Here is a 14,932-nt window from a genome sequence, read left to right as displayed (position 1 = left end):
TAATTGCTAAACAGTGTTTCTCAAACTTTGGCAACTTTAAGATATGTGGACTTAAATCTTAGAATTGGCTGGGGAATTCTGGGAGTTAAAGTCCACCTGCCTTAAGTTTTTTAAAAATATTTTTTATCCCTCCTTTATTTTTTTTTATAGATAAGTCAAAGTGACAAAAATACTCCTTCCTCCTATTTTCCCCTATGTGTAGGGCTGAGTGACAGTGACTATGCCAAAGTCCCAGTTAGCTTTCATGCCTATGCAGTTTTAGAACTCACAGCCTTCTGGTTACCAGCCTGGTGCCTTAACCACCTGACCAAATTGACTCTTTTGTTATCAAGTTTGAGAAACATTGGGGTAAAATATGGTCAGCTAATTTGTAGCACACTTTCTATAAACTTATTTAAGCCACAAACTAGTTAATTTGTCATGCAAAATCATGAACAAATCAAAATCATGAGGTTCATTTATGATTCAGTGTGAGATTCAGGGTGTCTTGTGAACACAGCCAATGAGCTGCCCACAAACCAATTACACTGAACTCACTACTTACGGTAGTCTGTTGTACAGACCCACAGTGGGTGAGTAAACCAGGATGAGGCAAGCTATTCCATTGATTAATTGCTCTGTGAGAAAAATTCTCCTTGCTTCTAGGTTGCATCTCTCTTTGACAAGCTTCTACCCATTACTTTTTATCCTACCCTCAGGTGCCCTAGAGAAGAAGACAATCATCTCTTCTTTGGGATGTCCCCTCAAGTACTGAAAGAACTATCATGATGTCCCCCTTAATCCTATTCTCTGATAGACTAGACATACCTAGGTCCTTCAACTGTTCAACATACAATTTTAGCCTCCAGACCCTTTATCAACTTTGTTGCTCTTCTTTGCATATTTTCCAGTGTTTCAACATCTTTTTTGTTTCGTGCTGACCAGAATATGGGTAAACATACTGTACAGATATCTGCTTTTTTCCCCCTGACCAAAAGGTGTGCTGTGCTTAATTTTTTCCTGCACCGGAGCAGGGGTTTCAGTTGGCAAAGAGTTAAACTGAATCAGGGGCAAGATCCTTTTGCAAAGAGGCCCCTGCTGGAACCTGACCTCAATGGGGAGGGAAGAGCACACCCATCAGGCCAAGAGCCCATTCCAAGCTAGCAATGTCCACTCAAGACAGTGAAAAACCTGCTACTGCCACAGCTGGCCTTGCTTCCGTTTAATTCTTTTCATTGCACAAATCAGTATTTTTAAGCTGCTAAAGTTACAATTTGGGAAGGTGGTTATCTATGGCTGGGCTCTGGCAGCTTTCATAGCTGCAGAACAGACAAAATATGAAGCACCAATGCCTAAAGGGACCTACCCTAACTTGGATTGCCTGTTAAAAAGCAGAAGATGGCATAGTGAAAAGAAAGTCTGGAACTTGGGGTCAGTCCAAGATGGCTAAAAGTGAATGGCAATAAAAGGCGACATGATTGGTCTTGCCCTTTAACAGGCCTGTGACTTGGCAACCTAAGCTGATGGATGGGGGCATTATTCAGGAGTCTAGGAAGGGCAGTGAGAAGCACTGTGGCTTCCACAAACAACTCTATGCCCTTCCTTCTTTCAACAGTTGATTGAAGCAGCACAGTAACCTAAGACTTTTGTTTAAACATGGTGTATTAAATAATCCACAGGGGCTTTGTTTCTTAGGAGATACCAAACCAACATTTCTTATCTGAGCAACTTTAAGAGATATGGACTTCAACTCCCAGAATTCCTCAGCCAGCTTTGAAATTCTGGGAATTGAAGTCTACATATCATAAATTAGCCAAGGCTGACAAATACTGCATGCCATAAACTGTGATTTACTGTTAGAATGCATTGATTCATATACAGTGATGCTTTAATATTCATTGTTAATTGATTAATTGGCAAAATGAATATCTAAAAAGATGAGAACCAAACAAACTTTTCCCATAAGCAATAATAGTGAGTCACAAGGTAACCAACACCGACAAGTTCTAACTTTTGAGTACCAAACAAATGATGAGTACTAAAATAATTTTTTTACATTAAGATACATTGAGTATCAAATTCAATGAGTTTCAAAGCAGTTGAGTACCAAGCAGGGGTGAAATCTACTTAACTTCGCTACCGGTTCGCAAATGTGAGCATGTGTGCCTCCTCCACGCATGCGCAGAGCCTTCTGCCCATGCACAGAGGGTCAAAAACGGGAAGTGATAACATCTGGGCAGGTGGGCGGAGCCTCCTTCCGCCAGCGTTACCAGTTCGCCCAAACCAGATAGAACCGGCTGAATTTCACCCCTGGTACCAAAGTATCACTGTAATGTGCTAAGCCAACAGAAAACAAGGCACAAATGTCCACTCCTAACCACAATTTTACATGTAGATGCCCCTTTGCACTCTTCCCATACACATTCCCATAGCACATCTAAAGAAAACTGATTGCCTTTAAAAAAAAAAAAAGCTTGCATCTAGCATTAGCCAGTAAGATTCCTGCAACAGTATGTTACTGTGTGTGCGCACATGAAATTATTTCATTGCAAATCCAACCATGAGTTTATCTTGTCCAGAACTGTTTGTTCTGACTGGCAGAGATTGCTCAGCCATTTAGGGAGGCAGAACTTCCCATCTTCCACATGAGATGCTTTTAACCAAGGTTTGAGCTTGGGAACTTGTGCCTGCCAAGCAAGTGGTGATTTCTCAGGGCATTTATGCTCTTGCTTAACCAAACACATGTGCTTGCACACAGACCTCATTGCTGCTGTTCCTGTGTAGGAGGAGAAAGAGATTACATTTTCCCCACTGAAAAGAATATGTGGTCTGAGTTTGGGGGAAATACAAAATCTCCTGGGGTTGGGTTGGTGGATTGGGGGACGGGGGAGAGAATGAATTTCCTGAAACCAGAGGTTCTCCAAATGCCACCTAATTACACAACATAATTTCACATCTAAACAGTTTTGGTCGCCACGATGTAAAAAAGATGTTGAGACACTAGAAAGAATGCAGAGAAGAGCAACAAAGATGATTAGGGGACTGGAGGCTAAAACATATGAAGAACAGCTGCAGGAACTGGGTATGTCTAGTTTAATGAAAAGAAGGACTAGGGGAGACATGATAGCTCAGGGGCTGCCACAAAGAAGAGGGAGTCAAACTATTCTCCAAAGCACCTAAGGGCAGGACAAGAAGCAGTGGGTGGAAACTAATCAAGGAAAGAAGCAATTTAGAACTAAGGAAAAATTTCCTGACAGTTAGAACAATTAATCAGTGGAACAACTTGCCTTCAGAAGTTGTGAATGCTCCAACACTGGAAGTTTTTAAGAAGATGTTGGATAACAAGGGACCTCCAAGGTCCCTTCCAACTAAACTAAACCCTATTCTATTCTATTCTATTCTATTCTATTCTATTCTATTCTATTCTATTCTATTCTATTCTATTCTATTCTATTCTATTCTATTCTATTCCTATTCCTATTCCTATTCCTATTCCTATTCCTATTCCTATTCCTATTCCTATTATTCCTATTCCTATTCCATTCTATACAGATCCTCCAGAAACATTCTCAGTGAAACTGACCTACAGGATGAACAGGGCAGAATATAATATTCAGCATGCTGTATTTTATTGGTTATCTCTCCAGATTTTGGTTGGTTTGAAAGAAATATTCAAAAAGACATCCAAAACTCCCAAAACAGAAACGTATTTTCTGGATGCACACACTCTGATTTCTTTTAAGATAAGTAATCCTATCAATTCTTTTCTCAGCAAGACTGTCCATGGTGCTAGAGACTGCTCCTCTTTGTCTCTGGACAAAAGCAATCAGTCCAGGATATCTTCTAATCAGTTCCATATGGGGCAGCTGGTTTAAGCCTCCCCCCACCCACTCAATCTACCAAATGCCACCTCTCTGTGTGCTTCTGGCTTTTCTTTGTCTTAGCCACGCATCTCCTGGACCCAAGGGGAGCAGATGGTCTAGAAGAGAGGAGTTAGCATCAAATGGGCCTACAAAGATCATTTCTGTCCTTGTCTACTAGACAAGTCTGGCAAATTAAGGCAGTTTGAAGAACAGCCCTCCCAGTTTGTGGAATTCCACGCCAAAAAAAGAAGTTGCCAGAAACTATTTGACTTGATTGCCTTTAAAATAAAAGACTGTATGTTTGAAAATATTTCTAGATCTGTGTTTAATTGGATGCCTATTTAAAAGCAGAAAATTCTAGCTTTCATTTAAAAATGAAGTCTCTAGTCCTCAAGAATACAAAAAACCATCTCTACCAAGCACATCCAAATAATGCGTTGGAAGGATTATGATGAGCTGAGTAAGACCAATGCCAATTCTGGAAAAAAAATTAACTAGCAACCTGATCTGCTGGAATCAGCAGTCAGTAACCACCTGTTCTGGAGTTTCTCTTTACAGCCCTAGTTCCTCTTTAAACCATAACCACTAAGTTTCAGTCACACTGGGTCTTGCTATTTTATTAATTTATTAGGTTTTTATTCCACTTTATATAAATAACTCAAGATGCTGAACATTCTTAATACCCTTTGAGGTGAGAAACATGTTAAACCTACAGTGTAAATTCAATTAATTTAAATTAATTTAAATTAATTGAATTTAAATTAATTTAATTAATTTCAATTAAATTAATTTCAATTAATTTAAACAGCAAAAAAAATTTTTCAAATAAAACTGTGAAAATTTTGCATTGTCTCTCCCCAGCTGTCATCCAATTTAGTAAAGCTTCCACTGTGTTTCCCCGAAAATAAGATCCCGTCTTATATTTTTTTTGAACCCTGAAATAAGCGCTTGGCCTTATTGCCGTGAGCTCATAAGCCCGGTTGGGCTTATTATCAGGGGATGTCTTATTTTGGGGGAAACAGGGTAAAAGGGTGCCTACCCCTTTGCATCAATATTCTGCTGTCCAACAACCATCTGCTGATAACCTGGCAGTCCTGCCTTATTCAGATGACAACTCCAGACTGAAACTTAGCAAATTTCTAGGAAACCTTTGGAGTTACTTTTAAGCCTGAATGCAGTTTAGATATGGGACAATTTAAGAATGTTTGTGTTGCTAGAGAGAAGAAAAACTTTTACCATTTCTTCCTACTTGCCAAAGTGTCATTTCTTAGTCTCCAAGAAAATTGAAGTGATAGCGAACCTTTTTGGCACTGAGTGCCCAAACTGGAATGTGCATGCATGTGCGTGCGCCACAGCCCCAAAAACTCAAAGACCAGCTGGCCAGTGTGCATGCTGATGCACGTGCCGGCTACTTGGTCTTCTGGTTTCTAGCATGCACATGCATGCCGGCCAGCTGATCTTCACTCATGCTGGAGCCCCAGAAACCCGAAGATCAGCTGGCTGGTGCGCATTTGTGTGCCAGCCAGCTGGTCTTCGGATTTCCAGGGTTCCAGCACACGCGAAGATCAGCTGGCCGGCACGCATGCGTGCGCCAGAAACCAGAAGAGCAGCTGGTGACGGTGTGTGTGTCCACAGAGATGGCTCAGTGTGCCACCTCTGGCACGCATGCCATAGGTTCACCATCACAGTAGTAGGAAATACTGTACAGAATTAGGGTTATAGGTATAGAAAGGATGGTGGGGTATTTGCTTTCTCCATATCAATTTACCTACATTTTAAACCACATAAGTACTATTTACACTACACAAATGCTGTGATAGTAGTTATAGGGAAGGAGTATGAATAGTTCTTGTCACAGGCACGAACTGTGGTGGGGCACCTGCTACTCATTTTAGCATCATGGTTCTCATTCTATCCAGGCCAATCCTTCTTGGAAAGACCAAAAGCAGAGTTCTCCATTAATCCAATACTCTATCACAGTGATGGCTAACCTTTTTACCATCGCATGCCAAAAGCGGGGGGAGCGCGTTGGGATTGTGTGCATGTGTGCCCACACGCAATGCCCCCACCCCCCTCGCATGTGCACACAGCCGCCCGCGCTTCCCCTGCTTTGGCACGTGATGCACGGTGGGCCTGGTAGGCCTGTTTTTGCCCTTCCCAGGCTCCAGAGGCTTTTTTGGAGCTTGGGGAGGGCAAAAATGGCCCTCCTTACCACCCTGGAGGCCCTCTAGAGGCCGGAAATGGCTCGTTTCCCAACTTCCGGTGGAGCCAGAAGGCCCGAAAATCAGCTGGCTGGCATGCATATGCATGCTGGAGCTGAGCTAGGTAAAGTCTTGTGTGCCCACAGATATGGCTCCGAGTGCCACCTGTGGCATGTGTGCCATAGGTTCGCCATCGCGCCTTCCTCAGGTTATCTGAGCTGGTAGTCCTTACCATATCGTGTAGAACTTAATTAATCCATTAATTAATGATGCACTGTAAGGGAAAGTATACCTTGTTTTCTGCTTTGAATTTTCTGCCAATTTAATCTGTTGATCTAAATTCCGTTGTTTTGAAAATGGCCATTAATGGTCACTGTGAGCCATGATCTCTGAAACCATCCAAAATATTATAAACCACAGTCTTTTTTCCCGTGCTCAGGAAACATTTCACACCTCCCCAACAAAACTGACAGGCTTTCTCCAATGCAGGGAAGATGAGTTCCAATTCTAAGTTGATCCATGACTTTCCTTGAACTTCAGGGTACTTAATTCTTCGGACAAATGGCATTTTAAATTCTGTATCTCTGCTACAGATGAGTGTGAGTGATTCACATCTTCCTTTGGGGACAGTTCTAAAGTTTGTAGGCAGTGTTTTCTACAGCTCTCCACAAGACCTGGAGTTCTAGGAAAAGAAGCAAGCAGCCTGACGTTAGGCAACTCTTATTAACCCCTCAGGCCCCATATATTTACTCAAAGCAGAACTGGGACCCAATGCCTTATATGCCAGACAAAGTGGGACGATTCCCATCATTTATCCACAGACTAAAATCCAGCAGAAGCCATTTTCCCCTCTACCCCAGAGAAGGCGTGAGCTTCTTTCTCCATCATACGGAACTAATTGTACCAGCACTGTTTTTCTTTCTGTGCTTTTGCTTAATGAATTCATAGCACAGAAGGGCTGACAGCTTTGACTCAAATTGCAAAAAAATGGGATCTTGGCCAAATCCTCACATCTGCTATGGGTTAACCCTCGCCTCCTCCCCCCACCCCACATCATTCAAGCCTTCCCAAGGGAACCCCTCCCTCTATACTGCTGGCCTTCAGGGGTGGGGAAAATTGACTCCTCCAATTTCTGTGATTTGTTTTCAACTTTCCCTTCTTAGTTTACCATACATCTGACCCAGCATTAAATTTTTATACTGATCGTTAGCTAGCCTGAGAGGAGTATAGGCTGAAAATGTGGAATATTTAACTGCACCGAGGAGAATGTTTGATATTTTCCTAGTTTCTTACTTCTGCCTTAATTTAAAATTCTTTTAATCTAACAAATGGCTTGCCATAAAGCGAAGTCCCAGCCACAAAAGGTATCCTCTATTTTTAAGGATGTTTCTGTGCACCATGTGCATTCTAAGAAAATGGCAGGTGCTTTGTTAGAAACAGTCTTCTTTGCCAAGAAAAAAGAAGAAAGGAAAGCTGGCATCTTGAATGGCAGTGATTAATGTAGGACTAAAAAGAAAGCTAGTTTAGTCTAGTGGTTAAGGTGCTGGCCTTGACACCAAGAGACGTGAGTTCTAGCCCATTTTAGGTGATTATGGGCCAATCAATCTCTCTCTGCCCAACCCACCTCACAAGGTAGTTGTTGTGAGGAAAATAGGAAGAAGGAATAATAAGTATGTTTGCTGGCTTGAGTTACTTATAAAATTTATAAAGGCAGGATAAAAATCTGATAAGATTAGGCAGCCACTTCGTGCTTTCACCTGCCATCTAGATATTCAGGTTATTGTAGTCCAGATTTAGTACCTCTAGCATTCAATGGGCACTGAGAGAACCATTGTGTGAACAAGCAAACTGTCAGCCATTTTGTCACCCGGTTTTCAAAATTCCCAGTGTGATCCTAAAGGATTGGGGACAAAGGATTGTCTTGGCATCTGCTGTATTGATGAATCCTATTGACCTTCAAGAGCTAAAAATATAGACATCTCTTGCTCCAGAAGTTCCTGCGGCATTCATGCTTCAGTAGCCGCAAAAGCACAGGGAGCACCAGATACTTTTCAAGAACCAATTTAAATTAGGACAATTCCACTGAACCTTTGACTCTTAGTTTGGTTTTGATGACCACTCCTGGTAGCCAAGTGTAGGGATATCAAAAAATTCAAAATGGAGTTCACATTTGCAGTGTTCGTTTTTGAGCCTTCCTCCAACAATGCCTGTCTTTTATTACTTATGTAGTTGTTTGATTGAATATTGCAACACTGTGTTTGGTCTGGTGGTTAAGGCACCAGACTAGAAAGTAAGGGAACATGAGTTCAAGTTCCATCTTATTTATTGTTTATTTATTGGTTCGATTTATATGCTGCCCTTCTCCGGAGACTCAGGGTGGCTTACAATACATTAAGCAATAGCCTTCATACTTTTGTATATACCTGCTTAGTAGGGCTTTTGGCCCCCCCTAAGCGATGTTCTTTTTTTATACAAAGTCAGTTTATTGCCCCCACAATCCGGGTCCTCATTTTACCTACCTCGAAAGGATGGAAGGCTGAGTCAACCTTGAGCCTGGTGAGATTTGAACTTGCAGTAATTGCAGGCAGCTGGTGGTAGTTAACAGCACTTTAGTCTGCTGCGCCACCAAGGCTCTTGACCAAGAAAACCACCTAACAACAAAAATTCCAATCCTAATTTTGGTCGTCCAAAATGATCCTTTTGGGTCATCCACCAATGAACACCCCCACCCCCACCAAATATTTTATCTTGTTTTGTTTGTACTTTGCTTTTATTTTTAATGTTTGTTTGCAATTTGGGTCAGGGACCATAATAAAAATTTCACTGTGCGTAGCCTGGAGCATACTGACTGGAGAAATGCTAAATATAAATTTGTGAAACAAAATAACAAGAAGGGTGGGCGGTGGGGGAATATCCGGAGCAACAGAGGAAGGATGTTACAGGTCAAAGGGCACCAATAATGGATGTGGGTTAAGGCCGTACAGCAACCTTTTCCCTTTCTGCCCTTCTCAACATGCTGGCTAGGAATTACAATAGTCCAGGGTTGTCACTGTGGAGAAAATAAGAGGAAGTAGTATTGAGTGTGTTCACAGCCTTGAATTATTTATAAAAATAATAAAAAATGGGATTAAAAATAAATAAATGGTTAAACCAAAAGGCACTGTTCATAGAAAGTTGTGGTGGGAATAATTGTGTTTGTGTACTAATACTGCCCAATTTATGGCATGCTATGGAGCACCAATCTATCTTCTTGGGGTCTCATGAAATAATTAATATATATAAGCCACCCCAATCCAAATGAACTTTGGGTGACATACATTTTTTGTTTGTCGAGTCTCTCTCTTTGGCATTCTGGTGACTCAAGTATATTTTGGGACCTTACATTTGCCTAACTCAAATAACTCAAAGTGGGAAACACATCCAACACACCTTCCTCCTCTTTTCCCCACAACAACCCTGTGAGGTGAATTGGGCTGAGAGAGAGAGAGATAGACTGGCCCAGTCACCCAGCCAGCTTTCTTGGCCAAGGAGGAACGTGAACTCATGTTCCCTTCCTGCGACAGTCATAAGTGTGAGGACCGGTCATAAATCAATTTTTTTCCAGCCATCTTAAACTTTGAACATCACTAAACCAATGGCCCCAAGTCAGAGACTCCCTGTAACAAAATGCAGCTACTCAAAGGAAACTGAATCATACTGATCTGAGAACCGTACATAAAAAAAAAAAACGACCAGGAGTTATAAGGGGGGGGAAAAAACACCACCCTCATACGCAAAGAAGGGGAGAATCAGCACTCATGATATGAATAAATGTTAGCAGTTCAAACATCCCAAGGGAGAGAGAGAGAGAGAGAGACTATGCTTTCGGCGGTTAACTCTTTCCTGTTTCTCGCGGTTATGAGTTTCGGTTTGCAAGCCTCTCCAGCCAGGGAACCTTCCCCATCCCCCCTTTTCCTTTCTCTTCCTCCGTTCGTGCAGCTGCAAGAAAGCCGATCTGCACCGAGCTTGCAAAATTCACTTTCCAACCGAGGAGCAGAATCACCGCACGAGCTCCTCCTGCTTCCCCCCCACCTCGAAGCAAGCGCCGCGTGCGTGGCCGGCCTCACGATGACATCAGCCCAAGAGGCCGCGCGCTGTTGTATGCAGTTTACGGAGCCGGTCGCCTCGGAGACGGGACCTGCCAGGAGAGACGGAGAATGAAAAGAAAAGAGGAGGGGGAAGGGAGGGAGGGAGGAGGAGGAGGAGGCGGCTGGACGCAGTTCCACATAGGCCCCGCCCCTCCATGCAAAACAGCTATCCCAGACGTCATCTGCAGCCAATGGGAGGCGGGTACGGTGAGCTCATCGGGCCGGCGGAAGGTATAAAGCGACCTCCCCGAGGAAGGCGAGCGTCTTGAACGCGCGCGGGGAGGAAGGTGGCGAGGTTCGGCTCTCGGTGGCGTCGTCTAACAAAGCGGCTGTCCGGGAAGAAGCCTGACGCTCCTCCTCCTCACGTCGGGCGCGCAACTGGGGGCCCTCCCCCGTCCCACATTCCCGAGCGCTCCGCTGCGGAGACCCATAGGCGGCTACCTCCCCTCCGCGGCCTGCGGGGGGGAAGAGGATGGAAATACCTTTCTACCATGACGATGTGTTGATCGCTCTGGCAGCCTCGACGACAGCGCCTTCCTCTCGGAGCAGCAACTTCCAGCAGCCTTTTTTCGACGGCACCATGATGAAAAAAGACGGCTTGGCCTTGGCCCTGAGCGATCAGGTGGTGTCTGGCTTGAAGGCGCCCTCCGGCCATGCCGCCCCTTCCGCGCAGCAGCAGCAGCAGCAACAGCCGCAGCCGCCGCCAGGGGAAAACCAGACGCTTCTGACTTCCCCGGATCTGGGCCTTCTGAAGTTGGCCTCGCCGGAGCTGGAGCGCCTGATCATCCAGTCGAACGGCTTGGTGACGACGACGCCGACCAGCGGCGGCACCCAGTTCCACTTTCCCAAAGGCGGCGGCGGAGGCGCCCCCGACGAGCAGGAATTTGCTGCCGGCTTTGTGAAAGCCTTGGAGGACCTGCACAACCAGAACCAGCTGGGGAGCGCGGGCCCGGTCGGCGGGGAGCTGCCGCCAACAGCCAGCCTGGCCCAACAGCAGCAGCAACAGCAGCAGCAGCCGCCCGTCGAGCCTCCGGTGTACGCCAACCTGAGCACGTTCTCCGGCGCGGCCGCCTTTTCGTCCGAGGCGGCTTACCAGGGGCACCCTCGGCTGCAGCCGTCGCTCAAGGACGAGCCTCAGATCGTGCCGGAGGTGGCGAGCTTCGGCGACAGCCCGCCTCTGTCGCCCATCGACATGGACACGCAGGAGCGCATCAAGGCAGAGCGCAAGCGGCTGCGCAACCGCATCGCGGCCTCCAAGTGTCGGCGGCGGAAGCTGGAGCGCATCTCCCGCCTGGAAGAAAAAGTCAAGAGCCTCAAGAACCAGAACACCGAACTGGCCTCGACGGCCAACCTCCTCCGGGAGCAGGTGGCGCAGCTCAAGCAGAAAGTGCTCAGCCACGTCAACAGCGGCTGCCAGCTCCTACCGCAGCAGCAGCAGCAGCAGCAGCCCCACCAGGTCCCGGCCTACTGAAGGGCCCCTCGGCAGGGAAAGGAGTGCGCTCGCCCCTCGGGGACCCGCCAGAGGGAGGCACCCCCGTCCTCCGGCAGGCGCTCTCTCCGCGCTGGGGAGGCCCGTAGCGAACCGAAGAGACGCGTGGGAAACCCCCGCGCCCTTCCGCTTCCAACCCCACGAAGTGCAACCTGCGAACTGCCGCCTCGAGGAGGATGGCTCGGTGCCTCTCGCGGGCTCTCTCTCTCTCCCACCCCCCACCCCCCTCCGGCACTCTCACATTGGACAGGAACTTCATACGAGTTCGAGGGAAGGGGAAACAAGGACGGTCGGGGAAGCCTTTTCATGGCTCTCCCAAGCTGGGTGCAACAGCGTATGGACGCAGCCGTAGAATTTTGCTCCTGGGACTTCCTGGGCTACAAAGGGAAGAAAGAATCGGGGTCTGAAAGGGGGCGGGGCATCGCTAGTCTTGTGCCTTTGAACTCTGGATACCCTTCCTTTATGGGATTTTTTTATTTTATTTTATTTTTAAGTGACAGGATCTCCGAGGTGGAGTGGTTGGAGAGCCTAGACTGGCTCCTCCCAAGCTAGCCACAGATCTCAGTCCTTGGGATTTGCCATAGACTTTGGACTGAACTTTGCCCAGACAGGCTTAGTTCTCTTTCCTCTTCCCATGGCAGCATTTCCTTTTTCTCCCTTACCATATTTATGTTAATATTGGCTCCTGCTCAATTTCTTGTTTTGAAGAGGGGGATTCTGATGTCCCTTCTCTTCTTCTTCTTCTTTTTTTTTTTCTCTCCCTCTCTTGATATATCATCACATTCCACAGTGCAGTAAAATCCTGTGCAGGAGATGAAAAAAAAATATGTCTTGCCTGTTTTTTGGGGGATGGGTGGGGTTCACTTTGGGCTCTGACTCCTTTGAGGCAGCTGATCCCCAAAATGTGTGTTGTGAGTGCCCTCTGGTGCATGTCTGAGGAACGGGGAGCTGTTTTGGGCAGGTTTTTCTCAGCTTGTGTTGAAATTCTGGTAGACTAGGAATTTTGGGATTAATAGTCCCAATTGATCTGGAGGATACAGGGTTTGCTGGGGGGAGGGGGGCATTCATGGCTACTTTGTGTTGGTTACTCACAGGGTTTAGTCACTTATTATCTAGTAAACATGCCCATCATTCCAACTTACTTATTTCTAAATTTGTTCAGAGTATCTTTTAACTTACTTTAATGTTTGGGGAGGTGTGGGAGGTTAGCTGCTGAAAAAAAGGTCAAAGGAAAGTTAGATTTCCCAGAGGTTTTTAGCAGGATATGGTATCTTAAGTGAAAACAGCAGCATCGGCTCTCATGATGATGAGGAATGAAAGTTCCCAGAAACCCACCAGCAAGGCCAATTAGGGAAGCCGAGTGCTTTAATTCAGCAATGTTGGAGAGCCACAGTTCCCAGCTTGTATATTCCCTGCTGTAGATGGCCTTCCAAAATAAAATTGGAGAGGTGCTATTTTGTTTAATTTGATTTTTTAAAAATATCTGTTTAAAAATTAGTAGCTCTCCAGATGTTGCTAGATTTCAGTTCTTTGTCATAAAATATGACAGAAGGTGACTTACAATAAGGACTTGTATTCCAGGTTCTTAGCTCAATGTATCCATTAGAAGAGAATGAGTGATTTCATCAGTTCTGCATTGGGAATAGCCAAAACTATGGCAACCGCCTGTCTTTCAGCATTCAGCTTGTCAGAGAAATGGCTGTTGAAAAGGGACGTTAATGAATAGTTATGAAAAACATCTAAATATTTTGCCTTGTTCTGAAAGGTAGTTAAAATATTTGAAGAGAATCTGAGATCGCACTTAAGCCAATCTAGGCAGCATTTCTCTTTCATGTGGTGGCGCATGAAATACATTAAGGAAGACTACAAGTAAAAAAAGGTTCAAGGCGACTTTTTTCCATTCTTGCTCACATGCACTTGGTGCTGAGAGGTAGACTATTGTGCTTGAAGGAGCAACCAGACCTCATTGCTGGTAGCTATTGACATTCCTGTCCTCTAGGCCAGAAGTCCCAAACCCCCCCTCCTCTGTCAGTGGACTAGCACCGGGCCACAGCATGCCAGAAACGGCTGCGCAAGTGAGTGATGCCCCATCCGTGGGATGCAGGCAGCATGCAAAATCATGCTCCCTTTTCCGGTCCGCAAAAAAACATCTCTCCGCAGAACAGTTGTTAAAGAAATCTGGCTTCTCCCATTGACTTTGGTAGTCCAAATGCAAATGATGGTTACACGACCCTGGGATGCTGTAACCATCGTAAATACATGCCCTTTGCCAAGCAAACGGATTTTGATCACGTGACTGGAGGTATTGTTGATAGTTGTAGGTATGAGAGCCAGTCATAAGTCACTTTTCGGTGCTGTTGTAATTTTGAACAGTTGCTAAATGAATTGGTTGCAAGTTGAGGATTACAGCTCAGCTGCCTCAGTTTTAAATTTGCTAGTCAGTTTCATTGAGTGGTATCTAGTTGTAGTACAACTTGCCCATTCTTTATCTACCAGATATAATTTCATAAGGTTGAATGATACTTCCTCATATCTTCTGCTAAACTAAAGAACTCACATCTGTTGCTGGCTGCCAAATCTCCTGGCACTGGGAATTTCTGCATTGAACTTTTCAGATGCCGTCCCTGAGTCTTATTCCCATTCCACATGAGAAGCTGCAATAAAAAATGGATGACAACCGTCTCTATGGAAGCTTCCCCAGTAATTTGGCTCAAACTAGCATTTTTTAAAAGTTTCTTGTTCCAGTCAACCTTGTCCTTTAAGCAACATGCCAAAAAACACAGATGTATTTGGAAAACTACTTCAATCCTGTTTCAATCCTATTTCTTAACCATGGCAACTTGAAGATGGTCTAAATCTTAAGTCCCAGGATTCCCAGTCATGGTGGATGAGGAATCCTGGGACTTGAAGTCCAGATGCAGATGTTTAAAATAGTAATGGAAAAACTCAGAATAAGAAATTGAGGTCTGTCTCTTGCCAGAATGGTTGTGAGCCTTGCATTGATGTTTGGTTTTAAAGACGGGGGCTATTGAGTAGCTGTGTTAACACAACCCACTGACCTATACATCAATCACATTTAAGCTAGGTTGTTGTTTGACTTGACCAGTTGTTGGTTTACTATGTGGAAGAAATCAAGAAAATGGGCTAATTTTGTAAAAAAATGAAAGATAATTGCATAAGCATCCTATGCAGTTTTAAACATATGCTGTTCTTTAGAATTGATACTTTGACAAATAATCCTCAATTTAAAACCATTCATTTAGTGATCAGAAT

The 14,932-nt window shown here is 44.8% G+C and overlaps 1 protein-coding gene across 1 annotated transcript; it reads left to right on the top strand.

Annotated features, from left to right (window-relative positions):
• Positions 1–10,452: 10,452 nt before the first annotated feature.
• Positions 10,453–11,726, top strand: JUND (JunD proto-oncogene, AP-1 transcription factor subunit). Its single transcript, XM_070943554.1, has one exon. The coding sequence runs from the start codon at positions 10,643–10,645 to the stop codon at positions 11,639–11,641; it is 999 nt and encodes a 332-aa protein (XP_070799655.1). The 5' UTR covers positions 10,453–10,642; the 3' UTR covers positions 11,642–11,726.
• The last annotated feature ends 3,206 nt before the right edge of the window (positions 11,727–14,932 follow it).

This window comes from Pituophis catenifer, unplaced genomic scaffold (genome assembly GCF_029215685.1).
Source record: "Pituophis catenifer annectens isolate HBS135680 unplaced genomic scaffold, rPitCat1.0.hap2 SCAF_1, whole genome shotgun sequence".
Lineage (NCBI taxonomy): Eukaryota > Metazoa > Chordata > Lepidosauria > Squamata > Colubridae > Pituophis > Pituophis catenifer.
Note: the sequence above shows the minus strand (reverse complement) of the source record. Positions and strands in the feature narration are given on the sequence as shown.

What these genes read in the sequence shown, in the direction of transcription:
- JUND (XM_070943554.1), top strand. Translation starts at nt 10,643, where the DNA reads ATGGAAATACCTTTCTACCATGACGATGTGTTGATCGCTCTGGCAGCC.